Source organism: Pempheris klunzingeri, chromosome 3 (genome assembly GCF_042242105.1).
Source record: "Pempheris klunzingeri isolate RE-2024b chromosome 3, fPemKlu1.hap1, whole genome shotgun sequence".
Classification (NCBI taxonomy): domain Eukaryota; kingdom Metazoa; phylum Chordata; class Actinopteri; order Acropomatiformes; family Pempheridae; genus Pempheris; species Pempheris klunzingeri.
In genome coordinates this window covers 10,947,188-10,974,563 of record NC_092014.1, presented here as the reverse complement: position 1 = coordinate 10,974,563, position 27,376 = coordinate 10,947,188, and the positions used below count along the sequence as shown (strand labels likewise).

Below are 27,376 nucleotides of genomic sequence, written 5' to 3'. Positions count from 1 at the left end.
GCGCAGGACTGTGCGTGCTTCTGGTTGTCTGTCTGTTTGTGTTAGGGAGAGTCGCACCGACTGTATCAATCAACATATCAGTTTTATAACAGTTGTTTGTGAAAACAGTTTGAGATTTTTGTGGCTGTGTGAGAAAGAGTGTGTGAGTGTGTGTGTGTGTGTGTGTGTGTGTGTGTGTGTACGTGTTCATGACTGCGGGAGGATGTGTGTGTGTTCCTGTGCTGCTGGGTAAATCAGGTTGCAAACCACTGGTGCGACTCATCATGTGAGACACTTTCATCCACAACAACCAACAATTAGTTATTTTTCCACAATAAGCATATAAACCATAATTGCATGTGGTCTCAACAGGAAAAATTACATCAAAAGCACATAATTCTCAGATAAGGGGACAAAGAGAGATTTGATATCTATGCCTGGGAAACACAAAATCGTATTCTGAGAAGCAAATCGGCCGCTGCCCCCAACCAAAGGGGGAGAAATGGAATCTGAATGACCTGGGAATGGCTGTTAGGCTTTCAGAGAGCGAGGAAGGCTGGGATGTGGACTAGCACATAGGTGGCACTGGGCGTGCTCCTCACTGTAATAAGGATACTAATTTCTCAGGCCTGTATGGCTGGCATGAAATAAGCTCAGCTCACATGACACACTCAACGCACGCCTGCGTACACCGCACCATTCCCTGTGTACAAGCCAAAGCTGTTTTTGCAGAGCATTTAAGAGATAAGGCCAGTGAGTTAATGCAGACGTACTGCCATAATCCAGTTTTCCCCCCTCTTCTGACTCTCATCCCCCCCTCTCCGCTCTCCTCTAACAGCTTCTCTGTACTTCAGCTGCGTATCTGTGACAGATTAGGCCAGATCACCAAGGATTACCTCCACCAGACACAGCCTCTACACGTTGACCATAGACGCCCCCTCAACTCCCTCACAGAGAGAAGGAGACAGGGAGGGAGTTAAAATTAACAGTTAGATTTATTGATCATGTGTTTGAGGGTGTTTCTCTTTACCAATTCACATTCATACTCACACATCACATTCATATGAGAGTAGAAAGGTTATGATCATATTTGTTTCAGTCACATGCGCTCTTCGCATCCTGTAAAGAGCCAATGTATTGCTAGGAGGGTGCATGATGCCCGGGTACCTGCCGTTCCTTTGGGATGCTGCTGCAGAGTGAATATAGGTCAGACCTCATTTCTGTTGTTATTTGCCTTTGATAGCTGGATAAAAAGGTGTCTGCAGTCCCCGTTACTCTCTAATGATCACCCTTTACCAACAACACGGGCAGCACTCTGTATCCAAAGCCAAATTCCTGACAGAGAAATCATCACTTTATTTTCTTTGTTCCAGACTGTACAACTTCATTTTCGTGCCACACACAACGCAGCATCACCCAGTGGTCTGTAAGGGTACTGCATGCTGGGACGGGAAGGGGGGGGTGTATGCAGTGAAGGGTTTATCTCATGGATTTGATGCTAGTGTGAGATAAAATGAAACTGATATCTTGCCACTTATAAATGTGTTGCTTTGGGGCATTTTAAGGGCAACTTTTTACGTATGAAATGCATTTGAAATGAGGGAAACTTTCTGTTCAACTTTGGGGAGTTGTTCGCTGTTTGAGAGTCCAGAGAGAATAACTTACGCATTTTCCATTAGAAGAGGTCCTGAATAAATTAGCAACATCCTTTATCCTTCTTCATCTATCCACAGCTCTTGACAGCAGCGATCCTGTTTGTAATCAATAATATAGGATTAAATTAAAATGTATATATAACATGTATGTATTAAATACAGCTCCATTTTTATATCATCATATACATTCTTACAAATATTCTTTGTAAAGAGACTCTTTTATCTCCAATTTCTCTTCCCATTCGTCAGTGAATTGAACCAAACAGATCAAACGGAATATTTGACAGTGTTATTAACATTATGGAGGGCTAAATTATTTTGTGGGCAATATCAGATTTGGATAACAGGCACCAATCTTGATTAGAGTCTGATATGTAACTACTTATTTTGAAAATGCTCAATATGCAAAATATTGAATAACTCTGAACAGCAAAGAAGCCCTTACTGACGTTTGGATGCCTAGAAACAAAAAGGTGCCAGAGAGAGAGAGTGATGGCGCAGGTGTGTGCAAGACAGGCAGATAGGGGGGAGGGGGGAGCAGTGGGAGGGTGGACTGAGACCCCACCTGGACTCAAAACAAGCAGGGGACCAACTGGGGACGCGGACACATCACACACTACAAAGGGCTGGCGGGGCGAGGTGCACGAACGCCATAACACAGCCAAAGACCCATTGTTCTATCCCCGTTTCATCTCCCCTCCTTCTCTCCAAATATTTGGAGGAACGCTCTGAATAACATACTGGTACTGAGAATATTGCACTCTGTATATTGTTGAAAGGAACTTGGGCAGTCTGAGTTTTTCACTCTTCAAAGATGGTTGCTTTGTTTTGTTTGGGTTTTGTTTGCGCCTGCATTTGAATTGTGTACCGTGATTTCGTGGATATCTCATTGTTCCAGGATTTGAGATTGTTGGACAGAAGAAGCAACCCACTGGCTCATTTATTTTCATTGCATCATGTGACTCATTGTAATTGCAACACCCTGGGAGAAGCAGGCTGAAATGATGCAAAAAATAACAACTGGCTCTTGTTTCCCACTGACGCTACTGGGGAGCTGTTTGTGAGAGAAGTTTCGTTCTCCTTCATCATTAGAGTTTCAATACGACCGTTCCTATATAGACTTCCAGGGTGCACATTTCCATGCGCAAACCAATGGGACGTCAGTGATTAAAAACACAAGAACGTAGCTTTGCGTCAGAGTTCAAAAACATAAGGTTGAAAGTGTGGAGCTGTGCTATTAATCATGTGATCAATGGGGGATGAGTGTGAAGTTTGACGATGCAGGGTTACAGCATCGTCTTACAGGGTCGTTTGATGGCCCTTTCCTGGGGACCCCAACATTGATTGGGCCCTGAGGGTGCCCTGCGGCTCTGCCCCGTCGCCAGGGCCTGACTGACAGCTCTAATGAAGCCTGCCATCGTCGGGCAAGGGACCGCGCCGGAGCAGGCACTGAACTTCAATCGGCCCGTGTGACGTCCAAAGAGTTTTGATTTCTCAGCAGTGGTGAGGGGGTAAAAAGGAGACCCCGGTGGGAGACAGGCAGGCCCGGCCTGCCTTTGAATATTTCTCCGTTTACCGCATGTCAGTTCTCGGTGTTGGAGACGCACAGAAGAGAGACGTTGGGGGGTGGCTGTGGTGAATTTTTCATAAGCGAAAAGAGAAAAAAAGGAGAAGGGGCCCACAGTCCCCTGGGATTGGTTTGGATGCTGTCATATGAACGCAGACTTTGTCATTATGTGTAGCTGTCATTGTGCCAGTTTACAATTACAGTTGTTTTCTGAACGCGTCTGTGGTGTAGTGGTGTGATTTACTTGGCATACGAGAAAAACATGTCAGGTAACTTTAGTTTTCTTCATAGTTTAGTGAGGATGGATGGAGAAGTTGCAACCATCAGTGCTCCCACCACATTTCTCTCTCTCTCTCTCTCACACACACACACACACCCCTTCTCCCTGCGATGGAGGGATGTTGAAGAGCAGTGGAACCTCAGAAGACTCATCCTCACTTTGTTCTATTATTCACCAACTCTGGCTTTAGAACTCTCTAGGATCTCCATGGGGTTACACTCTCTATCCTGATGGAAAGACTCCTGTGCCGCTGAGAGCCTGTTTACTCCCATGCCCCGGCCCTACGGTCCACTGGAGTATACAACCAGTCCCTTCACTTCCATGCTCATATCAGAGCCATCAAAAATAAATCAAAAACAGACTGGTGCGAGCTATTTGTTAATCTCATGTTCGCTGGCACTTTTTGAAATCGCTTGCTGAATCAAAAGGCGTCATTTTTGAGATTGGCAGCCCGCTTAAATCTTCCAGAAATGATGACATTCTGGCAAAAGTCAGAGAAACAATTCACTCCCATGTCCACCGTCTTCCTTTTGTTCTTTTCAGTCAGCATGAATCTTCGCATCTTCACCCACTACGCTACAATATGATCCCCTCTCAGAATGCTCATTTGTACTAGCATAAATAGTTATTTGAAAGATAAAAGCAAACATGTTTGTTTTTTGTTTGTGTTTTTTCCTCTTCTTAACTCCCCGAAGGCATTTATGAGCACTTTGGTAATAAGGACCAGAGAAGGATTTAGCTGAAGAAGAGGAGCAGAGGATGCTTTGATGTACTCTTAGATTAAGTGAAGTCTACAGCGATGTCTACAAAAATACATGCAGCGTATACACTGAGCTCAGCTAGACAGATTCCTCTCTGCTGGCCCTTCCTCTCTGGTCCCAAACCACCACAGCATGAAAGACAGCCTGTATGCTCCGTGGTAGCAGGAGACTTGTATGGACCTTGTCGACAGCTTCAGATGAACCATTCCCCAAAGAAACACAAACTGGGGAGATTTTTTATCTTTTTCCCACAAACTTGTTTTTTTTTTCTTCTCTAACCCAGAAATTTCCCCCAACAAAAAAAAAATCAAAACTTTTAAAAGACCGGGTTCACAGTTGCTTTGATTTTTTTTTTGATATATTGCTCTGCTTAAAAGAGATTTAGCAACTAGGCAATGCTCTGAAGACGAGCATTGCCCGAGCGACTCGACACAGTGCCAGTGTTTGAGTCTGAGGAAGCCTGAGTGGGAGAGAGGAGGAATATAAAAAAAAAAAAAGACAGAATGATTTTGTAACGTGTTATGAAATAGTCAGCATTTTCAATTTTAAATTTATCTTAAATTTTAAACATTGGATTCAGTGTGATGAGCTTTTCAGCCAGAGGCAACAAAAAGTCTCAAATCCAACCTTTTCATATTTTATGTATTCTAATCACTTGCAAACTAGTTAGCAAGCAAAAAGCGAAAGAGCCGGCCGGTAGGTTTTGGCGAGGGTGTGTGACTCTCAGTAACAGTATTCAGTAAGCAGGTTTACAAATCAGCAAGCAGGCATTTTCTTAAGAAAACAATCCTTGGCACATTGTGACTGCTATGATTCCCTCTATGCTTCGCAATTTGTATTTGTTTAGGGTGTTAATGAAAGGTTGCATGAATAATTGAACATAAACAAAGCATGTGATTCCAAATGAACTGCAGCTCTGTAAACACATGAAGCAGCTCCACTGTATGCGGTGGATGTTCTGCCGATCTGATGCTGACCTCTACTGGACGTCTCTGCTGCTGATTATTACCGGACTGACTATTCTCAAAACATGCTAGTGCTAGAACCATAAATTCATTATAACCCAATCATTTAAAGTTTACATTTGTATTGCGTATTGATATTATAATGCGTGTGTAACAATTTTCCTGTTAAGGATACCCACCATCATCTTTATATTACAGACCCACGGCCGCTTGACTATTAGGGCTGCTACTGATATTTGAGAGTTAAAGAAATTAGATTATGATAAAGTGGTCAACATTCATATTGTTTTACATCAGAACAGAACACAAGCAAGCAATTTATGATAAAGATCCTTTAAAGTGAACAAGACATGTACTGAGAGTCATTTTTCTCCGGATTACCTACCAGCTGTTACTACAGTCTGTGCTGCAGTTTCTTTATATTTATTGAATTAAATGTATGCCCATACCATATATCCTAAAATTGGTTAATACAGACATATAGCTCTGCTTTATATTAACATTTTTATTCACTTATCTGCCTCTACAGGGTCTTTATAGGGTTCGCCCTATCTGTATTTTTCCAGTATGGCTGCAACCAATGATTACCCTATTGATTGTTTTCCAGATGAAAAGAAAATGAAATATGCCCTTCATGGCTCCCTGGGTCACACCATCAAACTGTACAACTGACCCAAAAATAAATCAAAGAAATGTAGCAACTTTTCGCATCTGAGAACCTGGACTCAGTAAATGTGTGGTGATTTTAGCTTTAAAACCCACTAAAATGATAAATCTCTTCTAAACAATAGTTGCAGATTACTTTTCTGTTGAAAATACTGATAAATGGACTTTTTGTTTCAGCTCTACTTTCCAGTAAATTCAAAATGATCAAGTATTCACGTGTGATGAGCTGATGAATGCTCAGCAGCCTGAGAGCATTGTCACTTAAATGCAAAGTCAGATATTAAAAATGATATTATTGACCTTCTTACCATTTGAAAAACAAAGAGTGAGGACTTTGATGTCATTACTGAGCTATGTGGGAATTAAGATGCAAGTGCTTTTCAGCCCTTTCTTCCATTCAAAATGAACTTTATTGATTCATTCCCCTCTCTCACTCTCAACCACCCACCCACCCACACACACACACCAACACCCACACCCACACACACACCACATGCACAACTGTAATGTCCAGCTGCCCCAAAGCCACATCCCTATGGACAACAAAACACACCTTTTCCCTTTTTTGCTGCCCTACAAGTTGAGGAAGGCCCACTTCCCATTTCCTCCCTACTTCTGAAGCCCTCACCCCCCTACATACATTCACATACCCACAAGCACAGCCACCCCATCCAGCTCAATTAACACAGCGGGTTCAAGGGTGTGAATTATTTAGCGATGAATTATTAATAAATAATAACAAAGGGGCTCGGGGGAGACGCGGCCTGGTCAATTAGGAGAGAAGGGAAAAGTGAAGGCAAGCAGCGGGGGGTTGGAGGCAGGGGATCTGCAGCTGATCTGATCTGCGCCTCATCATTATCGCCGCCCGTCAGACACAATTACCTCAGCTCCGAGCTCCCCGGCACTTCAAACAACAGCCCGTCCCTCTGACTCTGACAGCCCTCCACTTTCTACTGCCTCTGCTCAGCCAACACACACACACACACACACACACACACAGATACACTACACATTCTCAAACTGTATTAAAAGCATGGATATAAATCATATATTGTGACATGGCTACAAAAAAAACCCTGATTGGCAGGTGCTGTATCAGCTCAAATCATACATCAAGACACTTCAAATATGCAGCAGCTCAGGTCAACAGTTTAACTACTATTATAGATGAGAGAGAAATTCACCCCCTTGGAAGTTTTCATGTTTTGTTGTTTTACAAAATTGAATAAAATTCAGTTTTATGTGGCTTTCTTGACACTGAGCAGCAGAAAAGAAAAAAAAACCTTTAAAATATGCATTTTCCTACGCATCAACTCCCTTTAATGGCACACAGTTGGAAGTCATAGAATGAGTTAAATTGAGATCACTTGTGTGTAGTCAAGGGTTTCAATTGATTGAGTTGACTATCAGTGTTTCTTAAAGCCCCAAAAATTGCCCTGAAATGCAAAATTACGCAAACTGATTGAGAAGTGACTGATAATTCTAATAACTGGTGATTTATTTAATAGTTGACAGCTAACCAATTCAACTAATTTCTGCTGCTTTAACATAGATAGGCCATTCTGAAAAGGTTGTTTTGCTGTTAGTCAGTGACAAAAACCTACTTTGATATAATGTTGCAAGAACATAAAATGTGGAAACTTTCACTTTCAATACTTTTTATGGTCACTACACCAAAACAGTTAACTACAGCAACAACACTTAACTCTTAGGGTTAAGACAAACCTAAACAGGAGTTTACTACACATAATCAAGATGACAACTATCCAAACACCATGGAAGTAGTCCTGTAATGACACAGGGTGACTCTGAAAACACAACCGCTGAGTGACATAATGCAGGTACAGTACACTCTGAGTGAGGGCATCGATACTTATGAGGATCGTACAGTAACTTTCTCTGGATCTCTCTTTATGTGCATCTTTCTGTCTAATTAACTCAAATGGATTTGACTGGATGTGGTTCATCTATAATTTTCGACAGGCCTTTGATATTCAGTCTGCAGATATAAAAAATTCAGGGTTAACTTGTCTCTAAGCCTGTGTGCGGAACACTCTCTCAACACAGGGGTTTGGATTTTAAGGATATGCAGACACAACTGCAGGAAACGTTTGTGAAACAAAGTTATTGCCTTTTTAATTTGATCAGGAACCGTTAATACATCATTTGTTATTATATATAATTTTTTATAGAATATGTAAATAAGCTAATCATTTGAAATTGTTCAAATATCTGAAGATACAAAGTAGTTTGACATGAAGAAGTGCCTGTGTGTGTAATGTCAGTACAACCATACTGTGTAACCGCAGACATGCACTTAGCTTGCCGGGTATTTCAGACATTCTTAAGTCATTTTAAAGCCGTTAATTTGAGTTGAGCATCTTCAGAGCATCTGACTGTTTGATACCACAAGATGGTGCTAAATATCCACAAAGCATAAGCCTCATAAAGACTGCTGTGATGCTGCTCTTAAATCCTGTGCATGTATTCAAAGAGCTCAAACAACATACGCTTGTAGATACCTGTATGTAGATCTTTGTGGTCAAGTAGTGAATTTGTTTTTTTATTTGTGTGAGATCAGTGCTTCTATAGAAGCTACACAGTGTTGATTTATGTGATGCTCATCGTGCATTATGGTTTTGTAATGCTAATCCAAAAACACCAGGTGGCAGCCTAAACGACAGTTTGTAAGGGTGAGGCTGGAACCCCTCCAAATAACTGGTTTATTAACTTGACAAATTGATGTTTATCTGTTGAACAAGATGTTTACCCAAAAGATGATGTAAAATTTAAGGACTTGCCGGTCAAACTCCTCTGTCTCTGCCGTTTTGTTGGTCAATCCCAGCAACCATGTAGCTGAGCAGGTTCTCCATGCCCATATTACTGCATCCAACATGCATTATAGTCCAGGGGAATAAATAATATACTGTAAAAACCTCATGAAAGTTACAACATTTCCATATTATGGTACCATCTACGCCCTCCCAGGAAATATGTTAGAAGTTAGAATTAAAAAGCATGTTTAAGTCGACAGTAGAACCACATATAACCATATAAAAACCATATAATTTAGATTTAAAGAGTTTTGTCATCATAATTATAAAATTACTTTATGTAGCACCTTTCTATTCAGTAATTAACCTGCACACAAATCTTTCTGCAGGCAGATTTAGTTATAAATGCAAAGCTTCTCTCAGTGGCCAAAAGTACACTAGCCAGCTCATTAAAAAAAAAAAAAGAAACTTGGCACACTTCCCATACATAACTTCATTCAGCAGGAGAGCTGAATGCAGTCTTCATCAGCATGTGAACCTGTATGGGAGGATAAATCTAGCAGCAGGTGACGGATAATAGCTGACCAGACAAAAAAAAGACAGTAACTGGGCAGAAGATTTTGTCTGCAATATCATTAGTGTCTCTATCAATGGAAGCTTGCACATGATAACCGCTGCTCTTTAATACCGTTGATACACCAATGGGGCAACATTTTTTTCCTACAGTTCCTCTGTCAAATGTTGCACAAATATCAATCTAAAAAAGTGTTAGTTTAAAAATGAAAAAACAACCTCCTTGCCAAAAGCATAGGGTATTGATTGCACCCACCCATTCTGTTGGCCCTCTCCTCTTCTCTGAGGGAGTATTTACTTACTTTCACCAGTCTCACAGCATCCAGTGCACTGGTCTGTAGTGTAGGTATAAATGATATCTCCTCTCCTTTGCATCTGATATATTCGAGTAGAGGAGGTATTTGTTTTTGCCTGGGATGTTCTGAGAGAGAAATAATGAATCTGTCCATTGTGTTACAACTCATTTCAGTCCAGGGGACATGCTCCTTTAAGGCCCTGATGAAGATTAACATAAACAAAAAGGTCCACAAACAGTTCCCATCACAACATACCTTACAAATAGCACATCTTACTGCAGTATATTGTGTGCATGATGAAAAGCAACACATCTGTCATTGATCATAGATTTAGCAAGTACCATTCACAATGAAAATGTTGAAGTCGTCGACTCCTACAAATATCTTGGTACTGTGTTTGACTCACAGCTTAAATTTGATGTAAACATAGTGCTGATTGCCAAACGGGATCAACAAAGGATTCATTTGTCTGCGACAGGATTTTGTGAAACTTTTTCCATTCTTTTATTGAAAGCCTTTTAACCTTTTCCTTTCTCTGCTGGCTTGATGGGTTGTCAGTGAATGACAGAAACGGTCTGAGTAATGTAGTCAAAGTGTGCAAAGCAGAAGGACTTGGGCACAATTTGGGAGGACATGGTGGCTGAGAGAGCCAAAAAAAAAAAAAGATCAGCCAACCAGATCACATTCTTTTGGCCAAATTCTCTCCGATGGCCTCAGGTCGATGTTATAATGTGCCTTTAAAGAGCACTAATTCATACTTTGAGCCCTTTATCCCTTTTGCCATTAAGCTGCTCAACACAGACCTTACCTATTTTAAGATATGTTGTCTTTTATTTGTTGCTTTTTTTATTGTTGCTCTTATCTTTATACTTAGGAGTATTTTTTTAAGGGTTATTGTCCCTCTATACTGCCCCTTGTCCTTAATATGCTTTCCTTGACTTAACTATTGATTTATTTGCTGTCTGTTGTATGTACCGATGTATGTACTGGGAGAGCAACAAATGACTTGGCATTTGAGGTTAAGTAAAGCTGTCTGAATCTGAACTATCCCCTAAAGGAGACACTATGATGTGTAGAAAGTGAGACATCTTTCTCAGGAATGTGCTAAAAGCACTTGTCTGGGCTTGTTGGGTTTGAAGGTCAGAGGGTAAAAACAAAATCAGATATCAAGATGTCTGCTGAGCGCGGTTATACAGATCTTATTAACCAGACTGTGCTTGCCAAGTGCAGAGCTTATCTAGAAAACGCTGAAATATTAATGAGTAAACTCCAGTAACCAGACCCAACAGTACCTTCAATGTTATTTTCCAGTCTGTCATTTTGTCCAATAACAACTGGTCGTTCTTCACAATGGGAGTCATGAGCAAATTACTCCTTTATTGACAACATAGCTAAGTAGTTTATTGATTAGTTTGGAGGCAAAGAAGTGATAAATCCAAACACATGAATCAGGGAATACTTTAGTTTTGCATGCATTATGCATGCACAGAGGCATAATGCCAAGAAATATGTGTTTGCATTTAAAATAACTGTGCAAGCGCAAAATACACAGGCAGCTGTACATACTTGTCAGTCAAATATTTAGTTATACAAGCATCCTTTATTTAACTAAAAACCTGTTCCCCATGCTTTGGTGTTTTTACCTCATAATAAAAGTGAGCAAGTCAGCTCCCTCTCACACAAATGAACTCATCATTCATTATGCTCATTAGGTAGGACAAGGTCAGTCTAGTTCTCCCCAAAGTCCATGTCCAAGGATCAGGTAGCAGGAGAGATCTTTGAAGGGTGTATAGCTAATTTTTCTTATCATTTGAACTAGAAAATGTGGCTTGTCCTAGTTTTCAGTTTTCTCATTCCCACCTAGACTATATTCAGCATCGAAAACCTCCTCTGGTTTGGATCCCACAGAGAGATTTTACGATGCGAGGGCTCCAGAGACGCATAAAGCTCGTGCAGCGGGGCCATGCTTGTAGTTCTGTTTCTGTAAATCTGAATACTGAATTTAAACAATGGTTTGGGCAAAGATGTTCTCATCCAGGTAATCCAGATAATAAACACATATGACCCTCCAATAGGTTTGCGCTGACAAGTCTGTGTGACCGAGTGTACACAATGGCAAGGTCATGTAACAAGTAATGTCACTAATTACTTCTGCTGCTGATAATTAGTAATAATTACATCAATAAGTAATAGGTTACATTTCTAAAGTTATTTAGTCAACAATGTTTGTGAGGCACCAGCTATGGACTTCTAAATCCAATTAAGTTGCTTATTCAGCGAATAGTGAAAATGCAAACACATTGAAAGGCAGGTTACCTTCTCAGCAGAACTTCACAAAAAATTCAAATTGATGTATTACGTCGCAAAAGTGCAACTTTGATGGAGGCAAATTCCCTTAAACTCAACTTTCTCTGCATAATCCAAGATGGCGGAAATGACGTCCCTCCGCCCCCCACCCCCACACACACTTATTGACATGCAGCTCAGTTGCCTTCACATTTTTGTGTATTTTACCGTGTTTTAACACTGCAGTGCTCAGGTGTTTGAGGTTTCACTCCTACCTTGGTCATATTGAATCTGGGATGAAGGTAGACTGGTGGGTGATGCTCCAGGACGACCTCTGAGGGTCCTCGGGCTTTACTTTGAGAGTTACCTGTGTGCATTAACAATTTTTACGTCGTGTCACCGGTATTCACAAGCTTAATAAGTTAAAAACACAACACACCAGCTACTGTTTTGCCAATTTGCACACCTTTGGCCAGCTACTCACTGTGTTCAGGGGGGCGTCTTGGTTTCGGGCGCCATGCCAGCTCACTGGGACGGTACATGACGTGTGTCCCCGCTCTCAGGTACATCCCTGCTGGCTGGTTCAAGCAAAACACACCGACGAGAGAAAAAAAAAGCGGGGAGGGGAAGGAGCAGAGTCTGGCACGGACCGCGCATGTTGCTTGTGGAGGAAATGGTATGCAGCTCCGGCTGGGCTGTGCCTCCCTCTGTCCCGCTGCCATCATCTCATCTGTTGTTATTTACTCAGACAACACCCCGTTTGAAACAGGAGAACCGGACGCACACACTGTGGAAGCGTCTTTACCCGGAATGCTCCAGCGGCTCGGCTAACACGGTTAGCGGCTGAAGATGGCTTCGGTGCGGATGGTCGGCAAAGTTACGGCGAGACTTTTGGGAAGTATTCATCTTCTTCGCCGCGGTCTCAAAACTACTCGTCCAATTACATTCCTACAACAGGTAAATTAATCCTTGAGCTAATTATGTTAATTCGTCCTAGGCTTGCTAACGTTACGTCGCTTTATAACTACTTAAATCTGACGGGACTTCTCATGACTAGCTTTAGCTAACTAGTTAGTTAGTAAGTGGTTTCCTGCTTTTATGGACACAGTGCAGTGTACAATGAAGTTAGCTATTCAAAGCGACCACAGTACACAGCGTTCAAAACATATTTCTTTATTCAGCCCATTATTCTCTTGAGCTTTCAAAAAATCAGATATAAACTTTGGCAAAATATGTTTGTTTTCACTCGTAGCTAATCGCCACAGAGGCGCTTAAATATGATCAATTTGACATTCCCTCTGCTGGAGGTGTTCATGTGATAGCAGCCTTTCTCTGCCTCTCTCTGTCTGTCTGTTCTCTATTTCAGTGTCCTGTAATTTTCATTCAGGACTCATAGAGCAGCATATACATTATTAAAGTACATTACCCAGCTTTAAATGGGTTTAGAGGGTCCTAAACATGCCTAAGGCTACATGGCTGATCATGAAAAAGTGCCTGGAGAAGTGTGTGTGTCTCTGCTCATTACTGTACATCACCTCATCACTAATGCTGTGCTCATTCAATTACTCCGCAGAAGACTCTGCTAAGGCAGCCATTTGGAGAAAGACACCATGATTAGACTGCTAATTACACTTATGAACCTTAAGTAATGGCTTACCTTACAGTTCCAAGACACCTCACCAGCACTGATGCTCTGCAGCCTACAGTATGCTCGGCATCGAGGTCAATATCTTAATGTATCATATGTCAGGATTGAGCATCATCGGGTGCTTGTGTGCATATAAAGTTCATCACTGGTCTTCATGTCCGAGCCACAGTCAAAGATGCAGGATAAATATCTCTTTGTATATATCTGCATGAAGTGCACCAGGTGAGATCGCAGTACAGGTGGGCAATACTGCACATCACGTCAGAGCATCACTCATCTATGGCTCTCCTGGCTGTTTTATTAATATGCTGTTAAATTGACCAGTTTAAATGACCCATCTTTTACTGTCCGTTTTATGATCCATTGCGAGAAACTGCGGAGGTCAGCTAAGTCGTGAGCAAGTGGGTCCCATGTGGACGACTTCGCTCCCAGCCAGGGCAGGAAGAACAGCATACTGTATTGCTACAGTATGGCATTGTAGTCTCCATGCTCAATGACTGCTAGTTTGTGGAATTGAGGAAGAAGCCAGTATATCTGTAAGATGGGCAAGCTGTCATGAGTCACTCCTGCATGCAAGCGTGACTAAGATGAGGTCTATTTTTAGACTGCATCATATATAAAATCGGAGCTGCAGTTTTCCTCTTTTCATTTGGCATTCTGTAAGCATGGTGTTCCTACAGCAAACCCCATTTAGACTTCGAGAGGTGAAGACACACTAAACGCAGTCAAAAACAGAACTGATCTCACTCACCTGTAGGCTGAGTGAGTTTCAAACAGGTAGTATTTTCACCAAAATAGGGTTTAAGTCATTAACTAAAATGTATCAGAAACTGTGCTGTTAAGTCAGTAGTATTCTCAATGAGTTTCTGTCCCAAAAGTCTGTGACTAAATTTGAAACTCTCACAGCTTGTTTTGAATAAGCTGGTACAACAGCGTAAATAAGAAAGCCGTCAGCAAGACAAAAAATATTGCTGCATAGAAAACCAGTTTTAGGAGTCCAGTGAGCATGTTGTCAGTTTTATATGAGAATGTTTTTAAAAATGAATTATACAGGAAGGGAAATCAGACAAACCAGGAGGCAGTATAGGCAGGGATCAGTCCAGTGGTTGTGGGTTTGAAAATGAAAACAAACCTTCTCAAATCTTTCATGTTTTCTGCACAACAGCAACTATAAACAATAGTGCTTGGACAATATGCTTTTCTCCAGATTTGATACCATCACAATACTTGAGTGTCATTGCAAATTCAATTATTTATGATTTATTTCAATTTTTGTTTACTTTTTTTTAGCCACTGGACCATTGGGAAAAGTTGAATCATACACTTATAGAGATTCTATATCATGAGGCATATTTCCAAAAACAATGCACATCACGTCAGTCAGTCTTTCTGACTGTAACTGTTATGCAACGTTATTGCTATACTGTATAGAAAAGTGGTAAATAAAATGTACTTGCAACAGAATGGTTCTCAAGCTAGTGCCTGAGGTGGTGAGATTCAGTTAACATTTTGCTTTCACTGAACCGTGGTTAATTTATTCAATGTTTATTTAACCCATGGGGGGGTCACATCCTCTCTGGTGGAGTGGTATTATAAACTGGAGCACAGCAGGAAGGGCAGCGTTTGTTGTGTGCTTAAATCCTCATAATTTGGATTTAAAATGTGAAGGGGCAGATTGTATCTCCGTGGATCCTGGACCATATGCTTTATCACCTCAGCTTTGTTTTTGTTGAAGCGATTTTGACTTTGCTTTACTCAAAGTCTTTAACACTAAAAATGGTAACTTCTTAGGCGTTTTTTCCCCACCCATAATTAAAAGAAATGCTGCGGTGTGAGCTGCCGCCAGTGTGCGCTGCTCAGACCTGAGATCATCCACAAGAAGTTCAAAGGAGCTAAAACTTTTAACAAGACTCCAACATCTGCTGTTACATTTGTGCTGCCCTCAGCAAAAATTTGCTACTGGGAAAACATTATCAAGGCAAACACTTTCATTTTTATGAGAAAAGCTTTAGGGAGTTTGGCTTAGTATGTGGTGATGGAGCATGAAATACTAATCAGCAGTGCTGAGTAACCTGTGATACACTCAATGCAAATCATGATCAATATCAGCTTCGTCTCTGTGCATCCAGTATTGGTAGATTGATTCAGGAGGCTTAACAGGATGAGGGAAAAACACTAGCATAGCTACATCAAAAGTGGAAAATGCCTTTCAATATGTCCACAGTTTTCATATTTATTAAACACTATTTCCCGTGTATTAGAAATATCTCCAAAAATGAGATGCCATAGTTTTTGGAGCAATCATAATTTGAGAATCGCTAGGCACAATGGCATGATATTACAAGCCCTGTTTTGGTAGTGGGTTGGCAGGTTTGTGTTGTCATAGCAGTGCACTCAACAAAACCCATATGACTCCTGGATGTGTTGATGAAGTGAAAAAAGGCTTATTTTTTTCCACATTGAATTTTTACCGTGCTGAAACAAAAATAACATTTGTGCTTGAAAAAGAGATGGATGATAGAGAGAAGTAAACACCAAGACAGTTAAAGCAAGCATCACTTTGTCACTGAAAGGGTTAATGTTTTTGTCTGACAGCTGGCTCCATCGCTGTCTTGCACATTCCTCTGCCTGAACTGGCATTATTCTGTAAAATGGAAGCGAGCCCGACTGTCTGCTTCACAGTGGCCCTGCTGGGCATAGAGGCTGTTCTTTATTAGGGCAGCATCAACAGAAATAGAATAGGACTGAACTCCTGGAAGAAGCACATGGACTTCACCCGTAGGGAGTCTCTATCTCAGACTTGTGTTTCACTCCATAGATTTAAACAACTAATGATCAGTGCTGCTCAGAATGGGACATTCCTCAACAGAGCTGTAAGTGAGAGAAGTAGTGCAGCAGAAATTTAGACTCCATTGACTTCCATTGGTTAAGGCAGATACCCTATTTGTGCAGTGTCCCCGGTTTGATTCCAGCTGGGGGAATTTTAGATGCGTGTTTCTCCCACCATGTCTCCTTGTCTGCTTCTCTCCTGTCAACTGCCCACTAAAGATGACAAATACCAAACAAAATCTCCATCTGTGTATCTAATCTGGCTAAGTGAAAATGCATGTTAGCCCAAGATTTATATGAATGCAGAACCCAAGCTATCAGACAGAAAACATCTGGAGGAGGTCTGGCATACTATGCGATCAAATCTGATTCAGGTGTAAATGTATTTAATAAAGTTTAAGCCCTTTTGCGAGCAGGACCAGCAAAAAGCTACAGGCTACATGTTTGTTAACAATCAATCCACCCCATCTGCCTAATTTGCAGATTTATATCTGCAAATTGCTTAATGAGATTACAAGAACACCCATTAGTACTGGGCAGCATGGTAGTGCAGTGGTTAGCACTGTTGCCTCACAGCTAGAAGGTTCAAATCCGCTGGCCAGCATGGTGGCATGTGGTTCGAGCCTTGAACCTCTCCGTGTGGAGTTGTGTGCATGTTCCCTCCGTGCTTGCGTGAGTTCTCTCCGGGTGCTCCAGCTTCCTCCCACAGTCCAAAGACATGCAGGTTAGGTTAGTTGGTGACTCTAAATTGCCCGTAGGTATGAGTGTGAGCCCTGACAATAGGAGATTCACTTATATTTGGAACAAGTGTGATGATGTTGAAAACACTGGATGTAAATGTGCATTGTCGTTAAAGCCTGTGATGCAAGTCAGTAATCAGTTGGTGTTAATTAGCTGTTGATTCCACCTCTACCTGCGCCTGATAGTGGTTTAAAAGCAAAACCAAAAGCTTGCAAAAGCAAGTATGACTCTGTCCTCTTTTGGAGTATCTCTACTCGTATCTAGATACAGATCAAAAGCCAATACCAGTGTTAATGTTAATGTTTGTTAATTGGTGTGTTCATTAAGCCAGTTTTAATTGAGTCTTAGTTTCCAGTCTTTTTCAGAAGTTCAAAATTAGAGCAACACTCTGTTATTGTTGCTGTTCGTTAAATGTGTTTCCTGTGCATCACGTGTCACCTCAACATATTTCAATACCTTTGGTCCCGCAGAGGATTTAAAGCTTATACATGCAATCTGCTTGAGCCAAGTCATTATTGATTCCTTGTCAAAATATGAATTAAATTCAGTGAATCATCCATGTGCTGGTGAAATCAATAAGGTGTCCCTGAGTTCTTCAGATTAAACCTTTTAGAGTCAGGGCCTTTTGGTCTCATGATATTTACACACAAACTGATGTGTGTGATACTGATGACCCTACTGAGGTCACAACAAACCTGTTAAGGTCCAAAGCATTTATTATGCAGTGATAACATGTATTGAACATGTGTGACAAAGTGACACAACACGAGTGAACTGTCCGATCCATATGCTAACATTAACCTAAGACTTTGCTCACTAAGACTGTTTTCAGTAAGTTCAAGGTCAATTTTAATCCAACAATATAGTTATCCATTGTGCTGTGGCGTGACCTTGTGATGATACATAGCTTAGCTATCTGTGACCAAAGAGGAGATATGACTCACTCATTTGAGACAAAGTTTTTGTGGCAGCTTTGAATTTGAATTCAGGAAGGGAAGTTTTGCTTTGGTAGAGTTTTCTTTGCTCTGTCTGTTCTAGACTTTTCCAAACACCACATGAAGTCCTAAATCACTGCCTCTCTTTTCAGTATTCGGCATTCCTCCGCTGTGTTGTGCCAGGCTGCAGGGTAAACAGCTGTTTGTTCATTTAAGCTTGGGGTGTCTTGGTGTGTTATCACGAGTCTGCTATAAACACAGCAATTGGACTGAGTAATGATTAACTATAAGAACCAAAGTCCCACCCTCATAAGTATGGTATAAATAAATAAATAAATCCTGCCCCACCCATTCTGGCTGCAGTGAAGACACAAATAAGAAAGAACACACAATTACGGTTTCTCATTGCCATTTTCTCATGGCAGAATTACTATTTAGAAAGCTGCCAGGAACTGAAAGGCTCAGCTTGTTGGACAAGGGCCGCCATCACATTCTCAGCATGAATTAAATACTTTAAACACAGCTTTTGATTTGGAGTAATACTCGTTTATTTTGACATATTCTTTACGGATGTCTCACTGCCACCAAAGATTTTATAAGTGCTATGCAAACATAAACCTTCATCTTTCCACTCATCGAACTGCTGTCGTCCCCTCCTCACTATATTTCCTCTTCACCCTCCGAACCTGACCAGATCATTAACTGAGCGAAAGAAGACAAATGCTTCAGGGGAAATCATTTTCATGCTAGAATGCTGTTCGTAGTCATGATGGCAACAGGGAGGAATTCAATTTCCCTTCCTGGCAGCCTTCATTTTTCACCTTGGCCTTTAGGCCGTATATCTCACTCACACATTTCCCTTTCCTCTTGCTTCAAGCCATGCCTGCAAGAAACTGTAAGTCATTACAGGTGTGTGTGTGCGTGTGTGTAAAAATAATTAATTAAATAATTTAGCATTATCAAATCCTTGATGAGAGTGGGAGGAGATACCTTTAGGAAGTCTAGAAGCAACAGGCCATTGCTAAGTTGTGACAGAATCCATAATGGAGCGACCTGCTGGGAGACTACAGGGAAAATGAGGCTGCTTGTCACCACCATAACCCTGATAAATGCTTGAGCAGGAAGCCGCGGCCTGCCTCACTGCAGAGGGGGGACGGGGTAGTTTGTCACCGCACCGCTCACTTTTCACACCCCATCGTCCTTCTCTCTCTTGCTCTTAGCACTGCATAAATAAAGAACGAATAGCTCAAGGGGTAAATATACCTTCAGCTGATTGTTTTGAGGGAGAACAGTCGGAGGAAATTATTTGGTGAAGGCGAGAGGGCGGGCAGGCGGCGTTTCTCTCCGCAGCTCCATATTGACACAGAAAAGTGTGAAGGACAACGCATAGGCGGCGACCACTCTGCACTCTAAATATTGGTTTGTGTTTCATTGCGGAGTGTGTTTTGTTGTGATAAGCAAACAATTGTTCATTGAGAAGCTAATAGTGGCATTAGTCTTCACTCCTCTCCGCAGGCTGTGACATGGCATGAGCGTGATTGCCTTTTACTTGTGTTTGCTGTGTGGGCATGTTCAGGTTTTAGCCTGTAGTCTATTACAACCCTTTGTTATGTGTATAAGAATCTGTAGGTGTGTCTGGCTCTTTGCATGAGAGTAGCCCTAATAAAATGACATATGAGCCTCATCATGCAAATTACACTGTTTTTGTATATACTGTATATATATATTTTCCTTCTTTCTTTTTTTTTTTATATCTTTTATTTTATATATTTTTATATATTCATACTTTTATCCAGTGTGTGAACTGCTGCTGACTGAATTTCCCCACTGTTGGATAAATAAAGGCTAATCTATCTATCTATCTATCTATCTATCTATGATATAGAGCACTGAGGTTGGGCGTTTTTAATTTATAACTACTCAAGTAGTGTAGTAGCCCTTCAACACACAAGCTGACCTACCTTGCATTTGGCTGCCAGAATGAACATATAATGATGTCGATATCACCAGCATCAGCCTTTTTCTTCAAACTCTGCCAAACATAAGCCATTAAATATATTTGTCTATGTTTTATCTTAATTAAAGGTGTTAAGTGTCTACATTGATAAGTGTTATGCAAGTGAAGTGGCAAAAGAAAGTGATAAATAAGTGTGATAACAGTGTGTTTCCTTGTGTTACTTACCTATTTTGCCATTTATTAGCAATACCACCACTTCAGTTCAGAATGAAATATTTCAGTAAATACTGAATGACATTTCAAACAGGCATCGATAGTCCCCAGAGGATTAAGGCTTGGGACTTTTTCTATCCCTTGATTTTTTTTCCCCCCTAGCACTACCATAAAGCTGACATTTTTGGCATTTATTGAAACATTTCAACACCTATTACATGGATTGTCATGAAATGTGGTGCAGGTATTCATGCTCCTAGAGCACAAATGAAATGGTCTTGGTGATTCCCTGAATTTTCAACTAGCACCATCATTAGGTCAGAATTTTAATTTCTCCAGTACTTTGGTTCATGATTAGATATCTGCAAATCTAATGACTTTGTGTTCAATGCTACTTAGCAAATATTAGCATGCTAACATGCTAAGATGTAAGCATTATTAATGTTAGCATTTTGCTGAGCCAAAATACAGTAGGTACAGCCTCACAGAGCAGCTAGCATGGCTGTGGACGCCAAAGGATTCTCTTTGTCATGGCAAAGGGCTTCTAGGCATTTAGAGTGGACGTCAGAACGTCCCAATGCACATAAAAAGCATTACTATACTTGCTCCTTACGTGTTGGTTGTGTGAAACGAGACCAGGGGCCATGTCTGCTGCTTTTAGTCTGTTTATAAAAGCTCGACTCCAGTGATCATCTGTCACATAGCTTTCCAAACCATTCTTTAATGTTTGTTGTGTAACTGTGAAGGTGAAGGAAGCAAAGGGTCAACATTTATAATGCAGTGTGCTACAAACAATAATAACACAGGGCCTGGAGCATGGCTGTTATTCATCACACGGCTCTGAGGCTGCATTATCTGCCACAGCAGCCATGTTCTGCTGATTTAGAATGGGACTGGTAACACTGCGCATAGCATATAAACTGCCTGGAGTCAGTCAGCTGTTGAATTGACTCTGGTCAATGATCTCTCTAACACACACACACTCACACACACATTCAGTAAAGAGACAAATAGTCCAGCCTCTCCCATGATGCTTGCCTCCAGTTCTGCTGTGTTCACATTGCCAGGAATGTGAGCTCAAACGTGGCCCCCCCTGTTAAACAACTTCAGCATGAAGTGTTTGCTAATGAGAGTGAGATGGTATAGGCATTTCATTCCCGTGCACCTACTGTATGCGTTGGCAGTCAGCGCCTGCACCACTCAGTTTAATGAAGCGCTAGGGCTGTGGCAGGAGGGTTGGCTTATAAAATGCTGTTCCAGGCTGTTTAACAGAGTGGTAATGTGTTTGCTGTCTCTGGTTAACTGTGTGGAGTTACAGAATAACTCGACTCATGGTTATGCACAGCTGTAGTACAGATGGGAGACTTGATGACAGTGAGACATTATGAACGTGTCAACTGTTAGCGTTTGGCAGCGATTCCTTTATTTTGGGTGGTTGTATGAGGCCAGTGGGCCTCAGCCTTTTTGACATGTGAACCCTTAGAACAAAGAAATGCCTGTGCCACCGTTTCTAATTTCATTCTGTATAATCAGGGTTACTGAATATCACCAATAGACGATCCGATCACCAGGAGCTGGTGGGTGCAGGAGGGGAGAGGGGAGTTATATCACAGCACGCCAGTAGTAGTAGCGGTATTTGTTTATATTAGATAATTTATTCTCTGTTTAGCATTTTTAAACTATAATTGATGTTAGAATTTGATTTGGTTGAACTATTCTGAATAATCATCTTGAGCGTGGCTCAACATCTGATGGAGCTTTGCAATAATTGAACCCTTTTAAGGGTTCAGCAAGCAATACAATTAAAGTTACATGAATAAACATTTGCGAAAGAGCATGAACATTTTATTCAAAACAGGCTAGTAAAACATTTTGATAAATGTATTCAATAGCAAAGTCTCTTCTGTTCAAGCAATGTGGAGCGTGGAGCAAAGTTCTGGTGAACAGACGTATGGAGAACGGAGATGTGGGTTGTCAGATGGTCTGTCACCATGGCATATTTCACTGACAGAAGAATGTATTCATATATTCTCTGAAAATATTTTTTTGTGTACCGATGCGGTAGGCGGTAAAGCTCTGTGACAGCTGTATAATAACATCTGGAGATCTCACACAAGCTGAACAGCTAAATCAAGTCTCATTAGGATCACTTTGTTTGGCTCTTTCCGGGACATAGACAATCTATAAAGTCACACTCCTTCACGAGCAAGCTAACAAACACGGGAAGATGAAATTTGTATGTAATCTCCAGACAACAAAGATTTTGTTAGGCTGCCTTCATAACGTTTCTTTCTGTTTCAGCCTCTGGTTGTAGCCACTGTAGTCTGTTGTCTTGTCTGTGGGTTGTTGTCTTCACGGGTCATGACAGCTACTCATCTCTGTACAGTACATGAATGTTGTTTTTCCTATTAAAGCCCCTTCTCCTGCCCACTGGAGTGTGGTGCATTTCTGCACATCTGGTCACTGCGCCTCAAGGCTTGTTTACTGTCTCAGCCCATGAAAATGGACAGCTCCCTTGTTCCTCTTTAATGTGATATTGATTGAACGAACTCTCAGCTGGAGGACAAAGGGGCGGGAGAGAGTGGTTGCCACATCGACTGGATGTCGGTCGGACAAAGATGATTTCAAGTGGGACCTCCCTGACTGTCGGCTACTGTGGAGGAATGGGTTCAAAAGGCCTGAGTGTTTTCTACACCAGGAAGCCACTGTTCAGGGCTTTTATTAGGAAACTGGAGAACATAATATCATGATGATATCCCCACATTTCTGGATCTGAGCATATAATCGTTATTAATTGGTGTTGCTATGATCACATTTCATGTATTTGTCTTGGGTTTTGTTTGATATTTTTTTATTCACATGGAGGTATTAAGCTGCTAAGTATTAAGCTTGCAGAGTGATATTGTGTTTTATTGGGAGATGTACTTGCGTTTCATTAAGCTTTAAAAGCTGCCGCCTAAAATTTTAGGGACATAATGAAAAGTCATGCAGCAGGAAAAAGGAGCTTGTTTAAGCAAAATAATCTGTTTTATCAGCTGGTAAGATTATACACCATTTAGAGAGGTGGTGAAAAGCAGTTCAAAAGCCACATTATTCACATAATTCATATTAGTGTAAAAGCACTCTCAGAGAAAAGCCGAAGCCCAGAAAACTCGATCGATGTGGCTTATTGGCAGAATGTTTTCTGAGTGTACCAGGGTGTGTTTACTCTGCCGTGTCAGCCAGCAGGATGGTTTACCAAGGGAGGGATGCATTTTCTAGTACACAGAACAAACTGAAGGAGTTTATCTTTCTCTCGCTCTCTCTCCTCCTTTCTCTCCCTTCCTTTCCTTTCTTTTTCAGGCTCAACAGAAGCGGCCTCTGCTTGGAAATAGTGGAGCTCTTTTCTACAGTACACTCCCACCCTCCAGTGGTAATAAACAGCTGCTACATCCACATGATGATAAATTGCTTTTTGCCACTTGGCTGCTCCCTGTTTGTGACTTTACAATAATAATATAATAATGATAAATAATGTGTAAAAAAAAAAAAAAAAACTAATTTAATCAGCCTGACTTGATGATCTGTGCCCAAGACATGCAGCATAAAAATGGAAGATTCCCCCTCATTGTGTTGCAGATGTGTCTTTGAAGTACAAACATGGCCGATTGGTTCTGGAGGTCCCGTTGCCTTCCAGGAATGAGAAGTGTCTGTTCTTCCTCAGGCCCATGCTGATGAGTGTGGGAGACCTGATCTCAGATCTGCAGAGAGAGGACCCTGGGGCCACTGCCTCCGTTTTCTCCAAAGGTAGGATACGTCATGTGTTATCTATGCAGAATGATCACACTCTGGCAGGTTGTATGTTAGGTATGGAAACTGAGGAGCAGCACAGAGCAGTTTGGCACGATGCTTGCAGAATATAATTTCACAAGCCATTAAGTTTTTCTCACAAACCATTAACTCTTTTCACCACTGTTGCTGGACTGTTTAAACATCAACTCTGAATGGTAGAGAGAGCAGTTGTTCGTCGTAGTTTGCTTTTCCTTTTGCTTTTTACAGATACTGAAAACATATCTTGCATTTCTAACAACTGGGTTCAGTCATAGTACAATAGTAAGTCGTCAGCCTTTAAAATAAGGCAGTGTCTACTTCTGACTCATCAACAAAGGAGAACTCCAATTTAACTCATCCAAAGTCTTCTTACTGGTTTTGGGGAGTAATACTGCATTCATGCAAAAAACTGTAAAGCCTTTTTTGGCTCTAAAGGAAGTTGTGTGATGTCTGAAATATTGCCTGAAGTCTTGAGTGAGTGTCAGTTGGGTCTTAAGTTTGAAAATGGAAAACAGCTTGAGACTAGCAGCTTTTCTGTTGAAAGATAATTTCCTGTTACAAAATAAAATGTCTTCCTCTTCCCTTTTAACCATTTTGTGATTCAATCTTGTGATCTTGTGATTGTGATAACCATCATCTCAGATCTAGCCCAAGGTTGATGTACAGGCCAACTGTAAATAACATAACATGACGCTGACTTGTTTCCAAGGCAGTTACAATCTAGTCAAGTGTTTTAGCTCCTGGTTGGCCCATAATGCAGCGCTGCTGCAGTGCAGTTTAATTAAGGGGTGGGACACACATTCCTCTGACTGGAAGAACATGCTTTTCTCTGTAGCTCTGTAGCTCTGTCGCTCCGTCCATCTTCACCTAAATGCAACACATGCTTTCACATTGTTCAGAAGCTGCTGAAAGTGATGTCAGCAGACTGATTAGTAGATTTCAACCCTTGCAGGAAATAGGACGCGTTACAACTGAGGCGCACAGTATTACACAACATTAGAGACTTCTGTATTTCCTTGATGTGTCTCAATCCTCATTCCAAGACCAAGAGTCGTTTTGCGGTGATTTGCTTTGGCTGTAAATTACTGACTCCCTCTCATGTGAAGTTTATGTGGTGTATGCTGTGGTGATCTAACATTTTCTTATGTTTTTATGCATTTTTTTTGTCTCTGTTTTGTGTTTTAGAATAGAATTTTACTTGGTTCATTTGAGCAGACTGTCAGAAAACCCATTTTGCTGGTATATGAAGATGAAGTGTTATGACTGCAATAAAGGTTATGAGTTGGACATTTGTCCTCTTCTGGCAGATGGAGAGCGCATAGCCAACTCCACGCTGATAGACGCTCTGCTGGACAAGGACTTCGAGCTCGTCATCAATGACGCAGTTTATAACATCTCCTCTCCTGAAAAGGGTACAAACGCATTTCTCTCCAGTTATAAATGGTCCTCATTTTGTCTGCTTTGCAGGCCTGCTGATTTAATAGCAGTGATTATCTCTCCAGGCATGACTGATCTCACATTTCACCTCACCCTCCCATCCTCATCCACCTTGCTGTGCCCTCTGTTGCAGTGTGTACGTCCAGTGAGCATGCCATGGAGCTGGAGGACATGAAGCATGTTGTGCATCTGCTGCACACAGCGCTCCACCTGCCTGAACACCACCTGCTGAAGGAGAGGCAGCTGCTGGAAAGATTGGACAACCTCAAACAGGAGCTCTCTCCTCTGGAGAAGGTAGTAGATGTGTCTCAACATCTGTATGCCATTAACCTTTCTCCCTCCTTACATCCCCATGACAGAATCCAGTAATGTTTTGACTGTGACGGATGACATTTCTGTCCTGTCAGTTTTGCCGGACCAGCTTCTTTAAATTGGACGCTAACCCATCCCTCGTCCTTTTTACAGATGAAGGCACAGCTGTCCCACACAGCAGAGTTCCACTCCTCCAGGATTACGTGGACCGGCATGGCCCTGCTATCTGTGCAAGGTGGCGCTCTGGCATGGCTCACCTGGTGGGTGTATTCGTGGGACGTCATGGAGCCCGTCACTTACTTCATCACCTACGGCACCAGCATGGGAGTCTTCGCCTATTATGTCCTTACCAAACAGGCAAGTGTCAGGGTCATAAAACAAAATAATATAAGGGTAAGAATCGTTCTACATGTTAGGAAGTGTCCCTATTCACTGTTTTGCAGAGGGTTAGATGAGAAGATCAATACCACTCTCAGGCTCGCCCATGAAACAGGAAACTACAGCCTGCAGCAGTTAGCTTAGCTTAGCATTAAGACTGGAAACAGCCAGCCTAGCTCTGTCTCAAGTGCAACAAGATCCACTTATCAGCACTGGACAATTTGTGGATTTATGTGGGGACTGTTTTATCGTCTCTGCTGCTCATCTGGCAACCTCACGTTGCTGACAAGACTCCAAGAGGTCACTGCGCCAGGCCAAGAAGTAGTTCAGCAACTGATCACAGACCAGAAAAGCACAAGCTGTTGATTTTGCTGTTTGGTTATTGCATGAATTTAACAGACTAGATATTAGGTGTTAATTATTGAGCTTTTGAGGTGCTGGTAGGTGGATTACGTTGCCTACAGACAGTCAGGCCAACTGTTCTCCATTTCCAGGCTTTATGCAAAGTTAACTGCTCACTAGCTGCTGGCTGTCATTTGATAATTAACAGATGAGACGATTGATAGCACATATCTGTCTAACTCTTGACAAGAATGCAGATTTGTCGATTTCCTTAAGCTCACAGTGCACATTAACAGCAAACTCACTTCATTCTTTCCCTCAGGATTATATATACCCAGATGTTAAAGACAGGCAGTTCCTCCATTACTTTTACAAAGGAGCCAGCAAGAAGAAATTCAACGTGGATAAATACAACGAACTGAAGGAAGAACTGTTTCAGGTTGGTTGATTGCTTCACTTTTTACAACCGTACCTTACATGACCACAGCAAAAAGATCTAATGAAATGAAAATAGAAGAGAAGAGAACTGCACTCCCATGCATTCACCATTTCAGGACACTTTTACAATTATGATCCACTGACCTCTGGAAATCCCGCTGAATTGATCATTAATCTTTCTCCGTGTCAGGTGGAAGAGGACCTGAGGCGTCTGAGGGATACAACTCAACTTCAGCTACCACTTGAACAGATCCAGCCAAAGCCATAAACGAAGCCAACGGTCACCAACACTTAACGCACCCCAAAGCAAAAAAAAAATGTTCCGCTTTATTTTGATAATGGCGCCTTTTTACCAGGAATCCATATCATTGTTTTGTTTACAGTCTTGATAATGATGCCAGTTGTGTGTTTGAGATAAGTATGAATACTGAAGACGATTGAAATAAAAAGTGTTTCCCGAACATCGGAAGCCTCGCCTGTGTGCCCGATGTCTTATTCTGGGAATTGTGTAAAATAAAAACATCATGAACACAA

The 27,376-nt window shown here is 41.4% G+C and overlaps 1 protein-coding gene and 1 long non-coding RNA gene across 2 annotated transcripts in view; both read left to right on the top strand.

Moving 5' to 3' along the window:
• LOC139225635 (uncharacterized) overlaps positions 1 to 27,376 on the top strand; it is a 223,735-nt gene that overhangs the window by 124,138 nt on the left and 72,221 nt on the right. The gene's annotated exons all lie outside the window — the stretch shown is intronic.
• Positions 12,447 to 27,303, top strand: LOC139224099 (calcium uniporter protein, mitochondrial-like). Its single transcript, XM_070855974.1, has 8 exons — positions 12,447 to 12,759; positions 23,468 to 23,537; positions 23,744 to 23,911; positions 25,243 to 25,347; positions 25,506 to 25,666; positions 25,838 to 26,041; positions 26,727 to 26,843; positions 27,033 to 27,303. Exons 1-8 carry the CDS (start codon positions 12,652 to 12,654, stop codon positions 27,108 to 27,110), a joined length of 1,011 nt encoding a protein of 336 aa, XP_070712075.1. The 5' UTR covers positions 12,447 to 12,651; the 3' UTR covers positions 27,111 to 27,303.